This window comes from Miniopterus natalensis, chromosome 2, assembly GCF_054644295.1.
Source record: "Miniopterus natalensis isolate mMinNat1 chromosome 2, mMinNat1.hap1, whole genome shotgun sequence".
Taxonomy (NCBI): domain Eukaryota; kingdom Metazoa; phylum Chordata; class Mammalia; order Chiroptera; family Miniopteridae; genus Miniopterus; species Miniopterus natalensis.
The window spans coordinates 144,431,511-144,448,189 of record NC_142082.1 but is presented as its reverse complement, the minus strand read 5'-3'; the positions used below and the strand labels follow the sequence as shown (position 1 = coordinate 144,448,189).

Genomic DNA, 16,679 nt, shown 5'->3' with positions numbered 1-16,679 from the left:
AGGGAATTTGAAAACACATATAAAATAAAAATACCATTTCAGGAAGTATTTCAATCAAACTAAGACACTTCCTTAAGGATTAAGAGTAATTTATAGAAAATAAAAAAGTTAACCATATGCCCAGCTGGCACAAAAGAATTATCTTAGGAATTCAGCCACAGTCTGTTGGAAGGATAAATGGGCGTCTAGAGAATTTAGAAGTGATAAGAGGCCCACACAGGCTAACCTACTCCTTGCCCTTCCCCTCTCACCCCATTGGAACTTTATTGTACTTACCTGGATATGTCTGGAACTCAGGAGACAAGTTTGGGCTGGCCAAATTTATTGAGCACTTAAAAATGTGGCAGACCTCATGCTAATGACTTTAGATGTGCTCATTTAGCCCTCGCTTCGAGAGAAATCCCTAGTCATACCCATTTTGTTGAGGAGGAATCTGAAGTGCAAAGGGATTACTTAACCAGGGTCTCAGAGGCCGGTGAAAGCTGGAGCAGGATATAAACCCCAGGGGCTGGCTCCAGGGCCCACCTCTCAGCCACAGGCTTTATTGCCTCAATTCGGAGTCATCTGCATACAAATGGTAATAGATAAGGGAAGCGTATATTTGGTTTGCATCTAAACTGGGACGTGGGGTGGGGTGGGGAGAGCTATTGATTATGCTGGGAAAACAAGGGTAAACCTGAACAGTTTCGGGCGAACTGGGCCTTGTGGCCACATTATTGACGGGCTCTGGGAGAGTGGATGGATTTACCGGGGAAAGAATGTTGGAGAAAAGAAGAAAGGAGTCGATCAGTGGACCTTGAGAAAGACCAACATTTGGGGAATTGCTGAAGAAAGAAAATTCACTAGGGATGCGGGGAAGGTGAAAGAGGGGAGGAAGGTGCCAGACTTCAGCAGTTTTTCAGAGGGAAGTGATTGCCGGTGTTCCAGCCCCCAGAGCTGGGAATCTACAGATTCAACCAGGACCAAGAAATGGCCATTGAAAGGAGCAACAAGGAAATCATTGGTGATTTACTGACAAACATTTCTTTGGCTTGATGGAGTTGGAAGCCAAATTAAAGTGAAAAAAGAAAGGAAGAAGAAAAAAAAAAAAGAGTGAGTGGGAGGTGAGGACCCAGACACAGCCAGTGCCAACAACTCTTTTTAAAAAGTGGCCTTGAAGGGGAGGCCAAAGATAGGACTGTCCTGGAGGTGGAGTCTAAGAAGTTTCCTTTCTTTCTTGAAGAAAGAAACTAGAATGTATTTAATGCTTACGGCAGGAGCCAGGCTGTGGAGAGGGAAGGAAAACTGGAATGCATAATTATCCCCTCTCCAGGGGACATCCTGGAGCAAAGTTCCCGAGGAGCACTGAGGACAGGCCACCTGAGCTGAGGATCGCCTTCCCGTCTGAGGAGGTACTGCTCTGCCTCCGCGGGAGGGAGGAAGGGGGGCCTGCGGGTTTGAAGGTTTGAGGGAGGGAACAGAGCGAGGTGCTTGCCGTCGGTGGACTCGGGTTTCCTCTGCAGTCCCAGCAGGGAGCGGTCCCCCGGCCGAGGTTTAAAGGTGCCCGCACGCGGCTGGCCCCGTCCTAGGCCCCTGACAGGCACTGAGGTGGCCTCTCTTCATCTTCACTATTAGGCAGTGAGGCTAGTGATGCCACCCCAGTTTCATGCCAAAAAAACTGGCTCAGGATGTCGGGCGGCCAGCCCCAAGCACACAGCTGTTCAGGGCCAGAGTTCAAGCGTGACTTCGGTGTCCCTGGAAGTGGGAGCCAGGGCGCTGCCTCCCGACGGCTTTTGCTCGCTTTAGAGGAACAGGGAGGAAGGAATGGTTTGGGGGCGCGATGCGACGTCTGCCGTGGCCAGTGCGTGGCCCGCATCATATGCTGTTTATGCGAGTGGATTTGATTTCTCACTTTCAGGAATCCTTTTGTTAAAAGGGTGTTTTTGTGTTTGTTAGGTTTTTTTAATGGGGCTATTTGATTAAAGGCTCCACAGTTTATCTTTTGTTTTTATAGAAGTTACTTGCACACCAGCTATTATGAAACCCCACTTCATTCATAAAGATGTCTCCTGCATTTCTTTCTCTTGTGCATAGGAAATTTTTTTTTAATTTTTATTGATTGATTTTTAGATAGAGAGGAAAGGGGAGAGAGAGATTTGTTGTTCCATTTATTGGTTGAATTTTTTTTAATAGAAGTTAAAGTTCCAGAATTTTATTTTATTTTTTTCAAATATGTCTTATATTGATTTCCGAGAGAGGAAGGGAGAGGGAGAGAAAAACATCAATGATGAGAATCATTGATCGGCTGCCTCCGGCACGCCCCGCATGGGGATCGAGCCCGAACCCCGGCCTGTGCCCTGACGGGAATCCACCCGAGATCCCCTGGACCCTAGGTGGACACTCGAATGCTGAGCCACGCCTGCCGGGCTATTGGTTGATTTTTGTGCCCTGACCGGGGAACAAACCTGAAACCTTAGTGTATCAGGACAATGCTCTAACCAACTGAGCTACCCCGCCAGGACAAAATTTTTATATTAGACCGTTACTTGGGAAAAATATACTGCCTTAAGGATTTTTAAACTTGGTAATTTTTAGACTCTTAAAGTGTGTGGAATTCATCTGTTGATTTTTTGTCATTGTTGCAGAAGAGTCAAATTTAAGACTGTGGCCTGGTAGGGATGGTACAGATTCATACTGAAAATGTCCATATGATTCCTGTCTCCACAAGAAAAACTTGTGGTTACATGGAGCCCAGTTTGAAGATCACTAATGCAGTTTTAATTTTCCATTTATGTCACATATACCTGAGATTTTAGATGTGTTTAAGGACTAACTGAACAGTCAAGTTAGAAATATGTGCCCTAAGGTAAGGTAGGGTTGGGTAAGTTGGGGATGGGGTAGAGGAATCATTATAGTTGTTGGAGGTGTGAGTCAGATTTGCAGAAAGACAACTGTTACAACCCCGGATAGACACAGGTGTTCTCTAAATTTTTACTGAATTACTTAATGGGCTGCGGAACTGAGGCCTGTTTTAGAGGTGCGGTTATTGAGGGTAGAGAATTGGAATCGGTCTTTCCAATGACTTTTTGGAAATAATTTTTCTGTTGCATTACTTAACATAGTATCTCACAGTACTTTTATATATGTTTAAAAATTTGCTCCTACGACTTTTTAAAATAGGAGGCCTGAATTATTTTCCCCATTTTCAGGTTATATAGAGGAGTGAATGTTAATGGACTTGTCCCAAATCAACCCCCAATCCATAGGCCATTCATTACGCTTCCCAAAGAGAAGCTTGAATTGTTTGCTTTTCTTTCCCTGAAAACTTTATATGACATGCAATTTAATTTTTGACAAGCTTAAATTCCATTTAGAAAACTAAGCAAATGCCAAGACATAGCTAAGTTGTAGAGTTAAGTTCATGAAAAATAATTATTTTCTTATTTGTATCATCTATTTCGTAAAATTTAAGGGGATCTTGGAAAGTTCAAAGCATTGACTTGATCACCAAAAATGCAGTTAGAAGGAAATGAACTCTTTATATTCCCAGTATAATGCTGCATTAAGGTGGTTAGTCATATACAAGAAACTTCTAAACTAGTTACAAGTATTTCCTACAACTAACTAACCAATTGAAATAGCATCCTAATTGTTAGTGATTACCTCTGTGATTTAAGGCTTCTCTGCAGGGTCTCTGGAGCTACTGCCCTATTAAATGTCACTCTTCCTGTAATAAAAATCAATAAGAAAAGAAAAAAATTAGCCTAATTTCTACAACACATTGATTAATGGAAAACAAATGCTATGTGTTTGGTTTGTAATAGTTATAAAGCAATAGTCAATGATTTATAAGTCATGGCTTATGAAGCTATTAAAAAATTAATTATTCCCAAATAGAAATCTAAGCAAGATGCTTGAAAGTAATTTATTATAGTAGCAGCCACTATTAATGCATTTTTCTGTTAGAACTTTAGCCAAAAGCCAAATTGTACTTTGAAAACAGAAAATCATGGCACTACTTATAATTACGACTTGAGGAATCGTCATGAAACTCTGAAAACCTGGTTTCATTCAATGTTGGAATCCCAGATTGCTGTGATCTGGGGATACCTTCTCTCTTCCCCACTGACCTTTCTGACAGGCTTTGGTGCTTCATTCACACACATCCATTCTAGCTGCTAGCCCCTACTTTGATATTTTTACATGTCTGTTTCCATACCCCTCCTCTTGAGAGTAGAGATTGCATTTTTATTCTACTACTTACACCTAGCACAGTATCTGGTTCTTGGTGATCCTTATTAAATGCATGAATGAATGAATGAGGCAATCTATCTGTAAAATAGCTACCAAAACTAATAAATGAGCTTAGCAAATTTGAAACAAGTAAAGAAGCCTAGGCTAAAAAGACCACTGATCTGTTTTCAAATCCCTTTTTTGTTTCAGTTTTATAAATAGAGCTTTGAAATGGAAGTAACTGACCGTTTTTTAAGATGAGAAGAGATTTAGGTCTCCAAATTCTCTACTCACCCCTCCCCCACAAAAAGTCCCCCTTCCTTTTTTTTTTTTTTTTTGGTTGGTTTTGTTTTTAATGTTTGGCATTTTAGCTTAAAGGACTCTTCCCTACAACAGTAGTCCTGAGGGTGTCTGATTTGTTAACCCTGTTACAATTGTGGCACTCTTTATTAAGAATTTCATGAATTTCCTTTCAGTTTTGGCTTCTAACTGGAATGGTTCTTCCCAGTCATTTCCCCTTCCCTTCTTTTCTATGGTCCTATCTGCATGTTCCACTGCAGGAGAACAGTACATTCTTAGATGGACATTTTTAAGCCTGATTTTTGGCTCTGAGCCCTTGGAGCAGCATCTGGGTGGGTTAAGTTTTCTGGTCAGGATACAGGGCAGCTCGGGAGTCTGTAGGATTTTGTTTTGGTTATCCTAAAATCCAGATCTTTTAATTTTTACATGTCTCTTGCTTGAGATTATGGTATGGGATGAGAACAATATACTCTTATTTAAACCCCCACTTCCACCCACCCCACCCCAACATACACACAGCCAGGTACACATGACCACCTCTCCTGAGCAGGCAGAGTAACTGTTTGCCTGCCTGTGTTTGGAGGCACACCAAAGACCCTTCTCCTATCTCATCCCCGTGACATGAGCCAAGCTTTAGGATTCAGACTGACCCGCAGGGGATTCTGGTCTAAAGGAGGTCTCCTGCAGAGACAGATTTGGGAGTAAGTGGTTTTGTCTTAGCTCCATCACATCACATCAATATCCTTCCCTATAAAAGGTGAATAATAAAATTATCTTGAATAATAGAATTACCTCATAAATAGGATAACATTTGTAAAGCACCCAGCATCCAGTAGCCATTCAATAAATATTAATTTTGTTTTATTCAAAATTTTTCACTAGCATCATCTCATTTGATCTTCACAGAACCCTGCTAGACAAGCAGCAGCAGAAATACTACAATCCCCCTTTTAGGGATGGTTGACCTGGCGCTCCGAAACTTGCTTGGTAATAATAGCCGCTCTTATCTATGCTTGCTACTTGTCAGGCATTGTTCTAAACACTACATTTAATCCTCACATCAAATCTGTGAAGAGGGTACTAAAAGTCCCATTCTATAGATGAGGAAAATTAAGGCAGAGAAGGGCTAAATAACTGCCCAAGGACAAAGAGCTAGCAAATAGAAGACCTGGTATTGAAACCTAGAGAACTTGGCTTCAAATACTGCTCTTCTCCAGTATACTTAAGTGCCTGTATTTCCCACTGCTTTTTTAAGTAGTGGATTTGACTCACACATCTGAGTCCAAGTCTAAGGCTCTTCACATCATGAGAAAGAATCCTTTTACATATATATATATATATATACACACACATACATACACACATCAATAAAATACCAAATTTGATTGGAGATTCTTTGGGGGAAATTAAGCCAGTATTTTCAACTGTTGTCTTAGGGCAATTCTTACATTCTACTCATTTTCATGGTTTTATTTTTGTACTTCTACCCATTTGAAACCACAAATCAGATAGCTTTTAAAAACTGAATGTGTCATTTAATAATAGCTATCCACCCACACCTATTAAGATGTTGAATAATGCATAAAAGCCTACAAATATCAAGCCATAGTGTTTCAGTGGCTCTGTGTAAGTGGATGCCATCTTCCCACCCATCTGAGATGTGTTAATAGTACTGACGTATGTTTCTACCTTTTATTCATTAGTAGATGTGGTTGTAAATGGCAGCTTGAAATAAACTTTATCTGAAGTTTTGAAGATGAGTTTCACAACTTTTAACATTTTACTCAATGTGCTGGTGAGAAAAAGCTTTTCCTCTGCCTCTTAGGTTCAGTCTCTGGGGCCCTGTGATTAAACTAACAAAAGACAGGTTAGCAAGAGAAAAGGCCCACAATTTTTATTAATATTTATGTGCACAAGAGATTATAGAAAAGAAATGAAACTGAAACAAGCAGTTAAATTCAGGGGTTTATATAATATTTTAACAGGAAAAGGGCTGGGGCTTCAGGGGATGATAAATGTGGGGAAATATATGAGGAAACTGATGGAAAGTCTGTGCTATTTTACATTTTAGTAAGATCTCTACATGCAACCTCATCTTGGTGTTGATAACACCCTGCCTTCTTTCTTCACTCTTCTCTCTGGTTGGGACAGGGCCACCTTCCTCAAAGGGTATTTACGCACTGCTTTTAGGCAGATAAGGGAAGTGTCTGTTGATTCTTAGTTGCCTTCAGCTCAAAGTTATCCTTATGACGAAGTGTCATGTTTGGGGGTAGCATAGTTGATCTCCTTCAAATGGAAAGCAAAGAGTATTACACCGGAAACACATGTAAATTCTTCCCAATGTTATTTCTTTTGTGCAAGACCTATTGGCACATGTACTCTTATTTTCTGTTGCATTCCATTGAATTCTTTTTAAGTTATTAAAAGTAATATACAATTATATAAAGTATATTTTTAAAAAGGGGGAAGGCAATTCACTTTAATCCTATTATTAAAAACTATTTTGCAGATATTTTTCAATGTTATCTATGCATATTTGTTTCATATAGTTTCAGTCATGTGGGGCACACATGGTCTGTAACGTCCTCAACTTTTAACATATCACAAACATCCTCCATGTTCTTGCTTATTCACACCCATTGTTCAGCAGCTGCAAAGTCTGCCTAAACATTGTCCAGTTGTCAGGCGTCTGGGCTGCCTTCCCAATGGCAGTTTGTACCTCCAGCAGGGGGAGGGCGGGGCCAGGTTGGCCCCTCCTGGCTAGTTGGAAACTGGGCCTCCAAGAGCAGCCACGGGCAGTTCAGAGGTCAAGTCCCAGGCCTAAGCTGAGGCCAGGCCAAGCAAGGCTTCTGGCTCCTGGCTTCTGGCTTCTGGCTTCTGGCTCCAGGCCCCCTTCTTTCTCTTGCCCCACTCCCAGCCTTAAGGTGGTGGAGTTCCACCCTACGGGTTTCCCAGGCCCAAATTCATCCCTAGCCCTGAGTCCTACCCACACAGAAGGCCTGCCTAGGGTGGCTTCCTCCCAGCTGCTCTCTCCTTTGTCCTAACTATCTGCAGAACCACCCGTGTGCAAAGGAAGGAGCTGGGCCACTTGACCGGGGCACCATGGTCCACCTGCTGTCCTCTGAAGTGCGGCAGCTGCTCCACAACAAGTTCATCGTGATCCTGGGAGACTCCGTCCAGAGGTGTGTGTACAAGGACCTGGTGCTCCTGCTGCAGAAGGATTGCCTGCTCACTTACAAGCAGCTCAGGGCCAAGGGGGAGCTGAGCTTCGAACAGGACAAGCTGGTGGATGGAGGCCAGATGGCGACCATGCACAACGGCACCAACTACCGCGAGGTCCGCGAGTTCTGCACCGGCCACCACCTGGTGCGCTTCTACTTCCTCACGCGCGCCTACAGTGCTTACGTCGAGACCGTCCTGGAAGAGCTACTGTCCCACGAGCACACCCCGGACGTGATCATCATGAACTCCTGTCTTTGGGACATCTTCAGGTATGGGCAGGACGCCTTTAGCAGTTACCGCAAGAACCTGGAGAGCCTGTTCAGCCACCTGGCCCGGGTGCTGCCGAAGTCTTGCCTCCTGGTGTGGAATACGGCCATGCCCCTGGGCGAGAAGATCACTGGGGGCTTCCTCCCTCCAGAGCAGCCCACCCTGCTCTTGACCCGGAGGAAAAAGGTGATCGAAGCAAACTTCTACAGCTCTGTCGAGGCAAAGAAGCACAATTTTGATGTGTTGGACTTGCATTTCCACTTCCGCCACGCAGAGAGGAACCGGCACGTAGACGGGGTGCATTGGAACCACCGCGCCCACCGACACCTCTCCCAGCTGCTGCTGGCCCACGTGGCCCACGCTTGGGGCGTAGAGCTGCCGCAGCGCCAACCCATGAGCCAGTGGATCAAGGTTGACCCTGCAAGGACGGGACCCAGCCAGGGAGTTGAAAGGCAATCCCAGAGCAGCAGAAATCAACGGGCCTTACGCCTGCCCCCATCTTTGCCTCCTCCCAGGCAGGGCCCCCTGCTGCCCTACCCAGCTCCCCGCCCACCTCTGGCTTCACTCCTGCCCTCGCAGCCTCTTCCCATTCCCTGTCCCCAAGCCATGCGCCCCCAGGTCTTGTTCTGTCCCCAAGATACCTATTTTTCCTCAGACCAACCTTTCCAGTCGGGTCAATTCTTCTTAAACTATTTCCGTTCAGATGTCCCCTCATCTACCCAGACAGGATTTGAATTAGAAACTGACTTTATGTTTGATCCCCAGCCGCCAATGGCCCCCTTGCCTGCACCCTATTATCAGCATCCGGCCCCTGTGGTTCATAGGGGTTTTCCCCGGAATCTACCTCGTGGTCCCTATGTGCCCTGGAGACAGCTGCCCAAACCTTGCAGAAGACAAGCCCAAGCTTACCCGGAGCCAAGGCCCCATTAGTCTGACTTGTGCCTTTTTCCTCTCATGGACATGGACTTCACAGATCATCCAATGTTGCCTAAACTGACTGACCTTGTTAGCATTAGCCGTTGACCCACATTGGACTTCTTTTGCGTTTTTGCTGTTACCTAGTGGCAGGGAAGAGCAGTCTGGCCCAATCTTGTTGGCAATGGCCTCTTCATCCACCCTCTGGCGGTGACCAAGTGTTATTCCTGCTTCCCCTCTCCCTATTCTCTTTGTCTTTTTGTAAACAGAAAATGGGAATTAAAAAGTTGTTTCACAGAAGTAGTTGTGGGTTTTGTGTGTGTATGTATTTAATGGTGTCTCTCCCTTCCATTAAACTAGCTTTGTAAGAGCAAAGACGATAGCTGCTGATTGAATGGTCATGGCTTCTACTTGATAAACTACTCCAAGTGAATTTGTCTACAATAATTCTGAAGGTTTCCATGACATAGATTGGATAAACAAAAAACTAACTTTATGACCATATTTTCCAGAGATTCTTAAAGAATCGTTGTATTTTAGAACTGGAAACTAAAGGCATAAAATTTAACTGCCATTTACAAACAAGGAAACTCAGGCCAGAAAGGTAAGTGACCTGTTCTAGGTCACACAGAAAATCACTCCTCTACTGGCCTTTCCTAGTTTATACTGCTTTCCAGTTTATATTAACGTTCAAACCGCAGGACTGATTTATACATCAGTAATAACAAACCAAGAAGGAATGTTTACCAAACATGGTCCTTCTTTGAAAATCAAGGCAGAAAAACCCCTCTAGCTCCACGATCAGAAGTTTAGTGGTTAGATGTGCAATAAAATATACATGTAAACTAGAGTGGATGGCATGCTTGTGACTTTATGATTTCTTGAATGATCTTGAGTTTTGGACTTGAAAAAATTAGGAAAAAAGTTGCTATCAATGACTACATGAGTTGAGTCATCATTAAATAAAACTGAGTTGGAAGGGACCACTCAGTTCACAACTGACAAATGGCCATGGCATCTTTCCTCTGTTTTGTAGGAATGTTAACATCAAGAAGAGTGTTTAAATGCTGGTCCCTTTGTCATGCTAGATTAGTAAAATGTGAATACTAGTAAAATAGTATTGTCGGAACAGTTGGGTTTTTTAATTGAATTTATTTGACTGGCTTATAGGTCCTCAATTGGACCATTTCTAAATTTGACAACGAGGGTCAGAAAATGTCCTGCAAAAATGAAGTTCATGAAATCACAAGAAGTGGATGAGATCAGCTACCTACAGAAGAAATACACAGCAGCTTTTAATCTACCAAAAATCATAAGATTCCTGGAAAGGAAGGCCTTTATCTTATCTCTATGTCTCAACTCCTAGTGCAATGTCTAGCATTTAGTAAGTACTGAGTGATGTTTCTTGAATGAATCAGTGAATGAATCTGAGGTGGTGTGTAAATATGTTCCAGGGTGAGAACACAACCCAAGTCTCTAAGGAGATTCATAAACTGACATATAGTCATTGTAGCACATCTGAAGGAATATTGCCAAAACAGCATTATGATGACCTTCAAGGACTCCAGAAAGGTAGTGACCAGTGAGAATTTGCCAGAATGTCCCAGCAAAGTCAGGAGAGAGGGGACTTGTCTGTCTGACCAATCTAAATGTTCTAATCCATGGAAATTTGTGCACCAGGCTGTGGGATTTGGTAACATCAACCTTCAAGATGAGCTAGTTAGTTGCCTTTATTCTGACTTTACATTTCCCAAGCAAGACAGCTGCATTTAGTTGCTAATCTGAGTAAGCTGATGCATTTAGTGTTCACATTTCCATGAATAAACCAATCAGCCGGTGTGGTGGTTTATATGTCTCTTGAGTTAAGTTAGTATGTATTATTTCTCCTTAACCTGATCACACTTGATGAACCATGGAGAATGAATTCTTAATGTACAGGGTTGAAGACCAGACACCGAATCAATGATGAATGCTCTCTATTATGGGTTAAATTGCACCAATCTCGGAACAGTCCTGTTTCTCACAAATGGGCAGGAGGGCAGGTAGACTCAGACAGGGACTATCTTTTCCTTCCCAGGTGTGTTAATTTCCTATGGCTGCTATAACCAATACCACAAACCTGGTGACTTAAAATGATACATATTTATTCTCTTACAGTTCCGGAGCTCAAAAGTCCAAAATCCATGACCCCAGAGTACAACCCTTCCTCTGTCCTACGTGATCAGGCTTTTACGTGCCTCTACAATGTTGTCATCATTGTCTTCTTTTATTTACTTTTATTGTGGTAAAATACACATAACATAAAATTTAACATCGTAACCATCTTTTAAAGCACACAGTTTAGTGGTATGAAGCACATTCACATGGTTGTGCAACCATAATCTTTTGGAACTCTCTTCATTGCTCTATGCTTTGAACCCCACAAGACTTCTTTCTGTTCATAAAACATGCCAAGCTCTTTCATAACTAATGTTCTACATCCCCTACCTGCTAGTGTTTTGCATACCTAACTCTTCACTCATCCTCCCATCCACGCCTCCCAAGTCACCTCCTAAGAGGCCTGCTGTGATCATCTAATCTACAGGTGCTGTTGCAATCTATCACAGTCCTTCTCACTTCCTTTGTGTCGCAGACCCCGTTCGGCTGTGGCTTCAGTGGGTGCTTTTAGTCTCTCCTAGAATGTAAGTCTATAAGTCACTGTTGCATTCCCAGGGGCTACTAGCACAATGCCTGGCAAAGATGTTCAAGCATATTTACTTTATTTAGGTGTTCAAAAACAGAATTAATTCACATTGTGTACTCAAGTAAGAAGGCAGTTTGTATTAAATCAAGCTGTATTTGACTACATTTCTTAAGAAAATGTCTAGAACTCTCCTATAACTTTACCTTAGTCTTCTGGGTGGCTAATGTCCTCCCAACCTTCCCAGCTCCACTGAGGGTAGGTAAGAGGCTGATAACAGTGTAGTGGATGCTTGCATTTAATTCTACACATATTCTGGCCTTTATCTTCCACCTTAGAGCTTTGTTCTTTGCCAGTTTTTGCTGTTGTCACCTTGCTCTTTAAATCAAGAAACCTAGCAATGCAGTCAGGCTATTGTCTGGTGAAAAGAGACAAATTATGCAACAGTTGCGAGAGAAGTTATTGCTCTGTTGTAAGTCTTAAAATGAAGAGCTTCTACGGTCTATTCTCCAGCCTCAAGAAATGACAGCATTCAAGGCTTTTTTGACTTGACTTTTGTATCAAGTTTTCTGGAAAAATAAAACAAAAGTAGTATTAATGGTTAAATTGACATTATCCAAGCAGCTTATGTGTCTCACAATATTCTATAAGGTAAACTATGTTATACCAAAGACTGAAACTTTAAAACTGTAACTATATTTCTCCGTAAGTACAAACAAAGCAAAGCTCTGCACTTGAAAACAAATGGAATCTTACATCCTGCCATGGAACAGGACCAGGCCCCTCTCCTTGGTCAGCCACTGAGCTCTTGCCCTCCGGGCCCTAGAGGTACGTGACCCTGGAGGCGACAGTCACATTAGGTTCTGGAGTTGGTCTGCAGTAACAGCTCCGTCCCTGACGGCTTTATGTTCGTGAATTTGGCAAAGGTGAGTTGTTTTGAAAACTTAGATCATTAAGACTCATGTCAGAGAAAGGATTTACTATTGTTTAAATTATTCTATGTTTGTATCTATAAACTCTAGAAATAATATTCTCATTCTCACACTTCAAGAAAGGCCTCTATCACTGCATGCTTCATTTATAGATATTTCACAAGACTTTACCCATTGATCTTTAAAGATACATTTTCTAAACCACGTCCCTTCAGCCATCATAATCTTTACTCATTCATTCATGGGCAAGGATGTGTCCTTACCAAAAGGGGGGTTCATCCTGTAACTGCCCCATGTGGAAATTCACGACGAGCTTTAATGGATGAGAGGCTCTGATAAGTTGTGAGTGAAATAAACTTGATTAAAGTGTTTAGCATTTCCCAGATGGATTTTAACCACAGACCATTTTCATATGCACGATCTTTTAAAAACATGTTTTGGGCCCGGCCGGGCGTGGCTCAGCGGTTGAGCGTGACCTGGGATCCAGGTGATCGGGGTTCGATTCCTGGTCAGGGCACATGCCCGGGTTGCGGGCTCGATCAATGACTCTCTCATCATTGATGTTTCTGTCTGTCTCTCCCTTCCTATTGATTTCTCTCTGAAATCAATAAAGATGTATAAAAAAAAACACACACGTTTTGGGAAATACATGTAAGGGCAAAAGTAGGCTTACAGTTGTTCACATGGAAAATAATACAATAACTAATAAATAATAATACAAGAATAAACTCTATGTTTTGTGTGCTCACAACTGTAAACCTACTTTTGCCCACCCTATATTGTTCTAGAAAAAGCCAGATAAAATAGATGGGTAAATGAAGAGAAAAGAAGTTTCATTGGTGACATTTTATATACGGAGCTTTTTAAAGGAGCATTATAATAAGCTGTGCCCAGATACGAGCTAATATTCGCTAGGTAAGCCTGGGGCAAGCCTGAGGTTGGCTGGTTGGCCGGAATGGGAGGGAGCGGCGGGAATGATTGCCCTTGTCCTCTGCGGTGGGGGAGGTCCTGGGACGGCGGGGTTGATGACAGGCACTGGGCAGGGCCTGTCGGGCCCAGCAGCAGAGCACGGGTGGAGTGGGGGCATTTCACCCCAGTCGTTGGAGACCTGGGAAAGGCCATCCCAGGGCACATGCCAGCGAACAGCATTCGGGAACAGCCGGCGGCCACCAGCGCAGCGCCCTCCGGCACCACGACACGGCGTCGGTGGGAGCAGGACTGGATCGCTGTCAACGTGCCTGGCTTCAAAGAATAAGGTGACTCGCAGGAGCTGCTGTGGCAGAGCCAGATGCCTCCGTGTGGCCGGTGACAGCCAGCCTGGGCTCTGCCCCGGCGCCTCCGGCCTGCTCAGTGCGGCTCCCCGGCCGGCTCCTGCCCAGCCTTCCGAGCGCCGCCTCCTGTCTTCCCTGGGCCCGCGTCTGCACAGCTCGGGCTCATTTTTGACGTTCTGTTTCGTCTCAGTGATGCGTCACACCGCCAGGCTGAGTTTTCTGCCTACCGTCTACTCTCCCCCGGCCTCACCGTGTCCTAACGCAGTGGTTCTGAAACTTTATGTAGAGTGCGTCAGACATCCTGGTGGGCTTGTCGAAACACCAGGGGCGGGCTCCTCCCCACAGGGTTTCTGATTCAGTAGGTCTGGAGTGGGGCCCAAGACGTTGCATTTCTAGTGTCACACTTTGAAAACCACCAAAGAACCAAAAATGTAAAAAGAATCGTGTAATTCTACTCATGCAGCCATAACCTAAATTTATAACCATTTCTAACATTTTGCCATATTTTCTTTATCTTTTTTCTGAAATAAATTCATAGTATTTTATCCCCTAAATATTTCATGTGTGGGAAATAAGGACATTTTCCTACATAAGCACAAGGTAAGTATCACATCTAACAAAACTAACAGCTTGCTGATACCATCTGACTATAACACTCATAGACTGAATATTTGTGTCCCGTCCCCCTCCCTGAAAATTCATATGTTGAAACCCTACCCCATAAAGTGATGTTATTAAGAGGTGGGGCTTTTGGGAGATAATTAGGATCAGATGAGTCATGAGGGTGGACCCTCATGAATGGAATTAGAGTCCTTATAAGAGTCACAGGAGAGCTGGCTTCTCTCTGCTCTCTCCCACGAGGATACAAGAAGTTAGGGAAAGGGCCCTCTTCAGAATCTAAACATGCTAACACCCTGCTCTCAGTGTCCAGCCTCCGGAACTGTGAGAAATACATTTCTATTGTTCATAAGTCACTCAGTTTATGGTACTTTGTTATAGCAGCCCAAACTAAGACAGGTACTCGGTCCCAAAATGTTTTTTACAACTATTCAAATTGGGACCCACTAAAGAATCACATGTTGCATCGGTTATTATGTCTCTGAATCTTTTTTAATCTATTAGAGAACCCACAACATGCCCTTCTTTTTTTCTTGACATTGACTCTTTGAAAAGATTTGTCCTGTATAATATTCCACTTTCTGAGTTTGTCTCATGATTTCATCATGGTGCCATTTAACTTTTACTTTATCCCATGTATTTCATATAAAGTCAATGTTAAGTCCAAAGTTTTGATTAGTCACAAGTTAAACATTTTTGGTAGAATATGTCACAGGCAAGAGGTTGTGCCATAACAAGAGGTATATAAGCCAGTTTCCCAATATTTTTTGCTAGATTGATCACCAAGTAAAGGGTGACAGTTGGAAGCCTGCATTTTATTTTTATTTTTTAACCCTCACCCGATGATATTTTTTCCATTGCTTTTCAGAGAGAGTGGAAGGGGAGGGGGAGAGAGAGAGAAACATCTATGTGAGAGAGACACATCAGTTGTGTGCCTCCCACTCACGTGGGGATTGAGCCTGTAGCCGAGGCATGTGCCCTTGGCAGGAATCTAACCCGGGCCCTTCAGCCTGAGGGCCGACACTAACCACTGAGCCAACCAGCTAGGGCGGGAAGCCTGCATTTCAAAGTTCTGTTTTCCCACTTGCAACCGGTGAGTGTCCTGTGGATGATGCATTGGTACCATGTCGATGTTCCAGGTCCTCATCAATCTCTTACTTAATGGCACCGTTGATGATTCTTTCTTGAAATGGTGATTTCAGTAGGGGTGGAAAATTGATGATTTTTTCTGATTTTACCATTGCTTGTACATTTCTTAGCTGACATTCTTTTGTAAAGAAGAGATTTTTTTTTCATCTGTGAGAGCTATTTTGTTACTCTGAGATACATTTCCTACAGAAAAGCCTGGCCACCGTGAGATAAGACAGTGGGTACCACTGGCGTCTACTCTCAGACGCCCTCATCTCAGTATCCTGGTGCTCTGCTAACAAGGACCCAGGCACAGGAAAAAAGATGTGACACTGATCATCTGAAATGTGGTTCTAGGTAGAAGTCAGGTCCGTGAAACAACCCGAGCCCCAATATTGGGAAATAAGCTCAGAGCTAGACAGGCAGCAAGGATGTAGACCAGGTGGAGTTGGACCTGCAGATAGAGAACAAGTGGTCTTGGTTTTGCAGATGGGAAGGAGGTAAAGTCCGACGGAGGACTGGGTAAGACTAAAACCAGCCCAAAGAACCCGTTAATAAAGGGGCATTAAAAGTGTAAAATACTCCTTTGCTTGTGAAGTCATCTTCATTTTGGGAATGTATCTTTCCTAATCAGCCAAAATACACATCAAAGTGAAGGTGTTTGTGTATGTATGTCAGCTGGCAAATAATATACTAGTCTCTTACTAGTTTATTGGGAAATATTTGTTAACTCAACAAAAAGTGTTTATTGGGCAATACATTAAATTTTCAAGGCTAGAGATAAAATTTAGATAAGCATCTTACATAAGATTATTCGAGAAAATCGCTACTTGGATGAATACAAAGTAATTCCCTTAATAGTATGTTCTCCATTATTTTCCACTGAAAAACTTCTAATGGTGGAGGTACACTGAATCTGTCTCTACAGATGTACAGATTTGGACCTGCAGGAGGTCAGCCTGCAGCAGGCTACCACAAAAACTAAATTTATTTTATGCCTCATATTAAAATATTAACTGAAATTCTGTGTTCAACTCTATACAGTCTTATTATTTCTTTTAATTAAAAAATAACGCTCTCCAAAACATTAAGTAAAATCAGTGCTACAAAATACAGTCGGGTTTGGGGTCTTAA

At 43.0% G+C, this 16,679-nt stretch overlaps 1 protein-coding gene across 1 annotated transcript; it reads left to right on the top strand.

The window, feature by feature from the left end:
- The first annotated feature begins 7,587 nt into the window (after positions 1–7,587).
- On the top strand, positions 7,588–9,219 carry PCED1B (PC-esterase domain containing 1B). Its single transcript, XM_016201058.2, has one exon. The coding sequence runs from the start codon at positions 7,615–7,617 to the stop codon at positions 8,929–8,931; it is 1,317 nt and encodes a 438-aa protein (XP_016056544.2). The 5' UTR covers positions 7,588–7,614; the 3' UTR covers positions 8,932–9,219.
- The last annotated feature ends 7,460 nt before the right edge of the window (positions 9,220–16,679 follow it).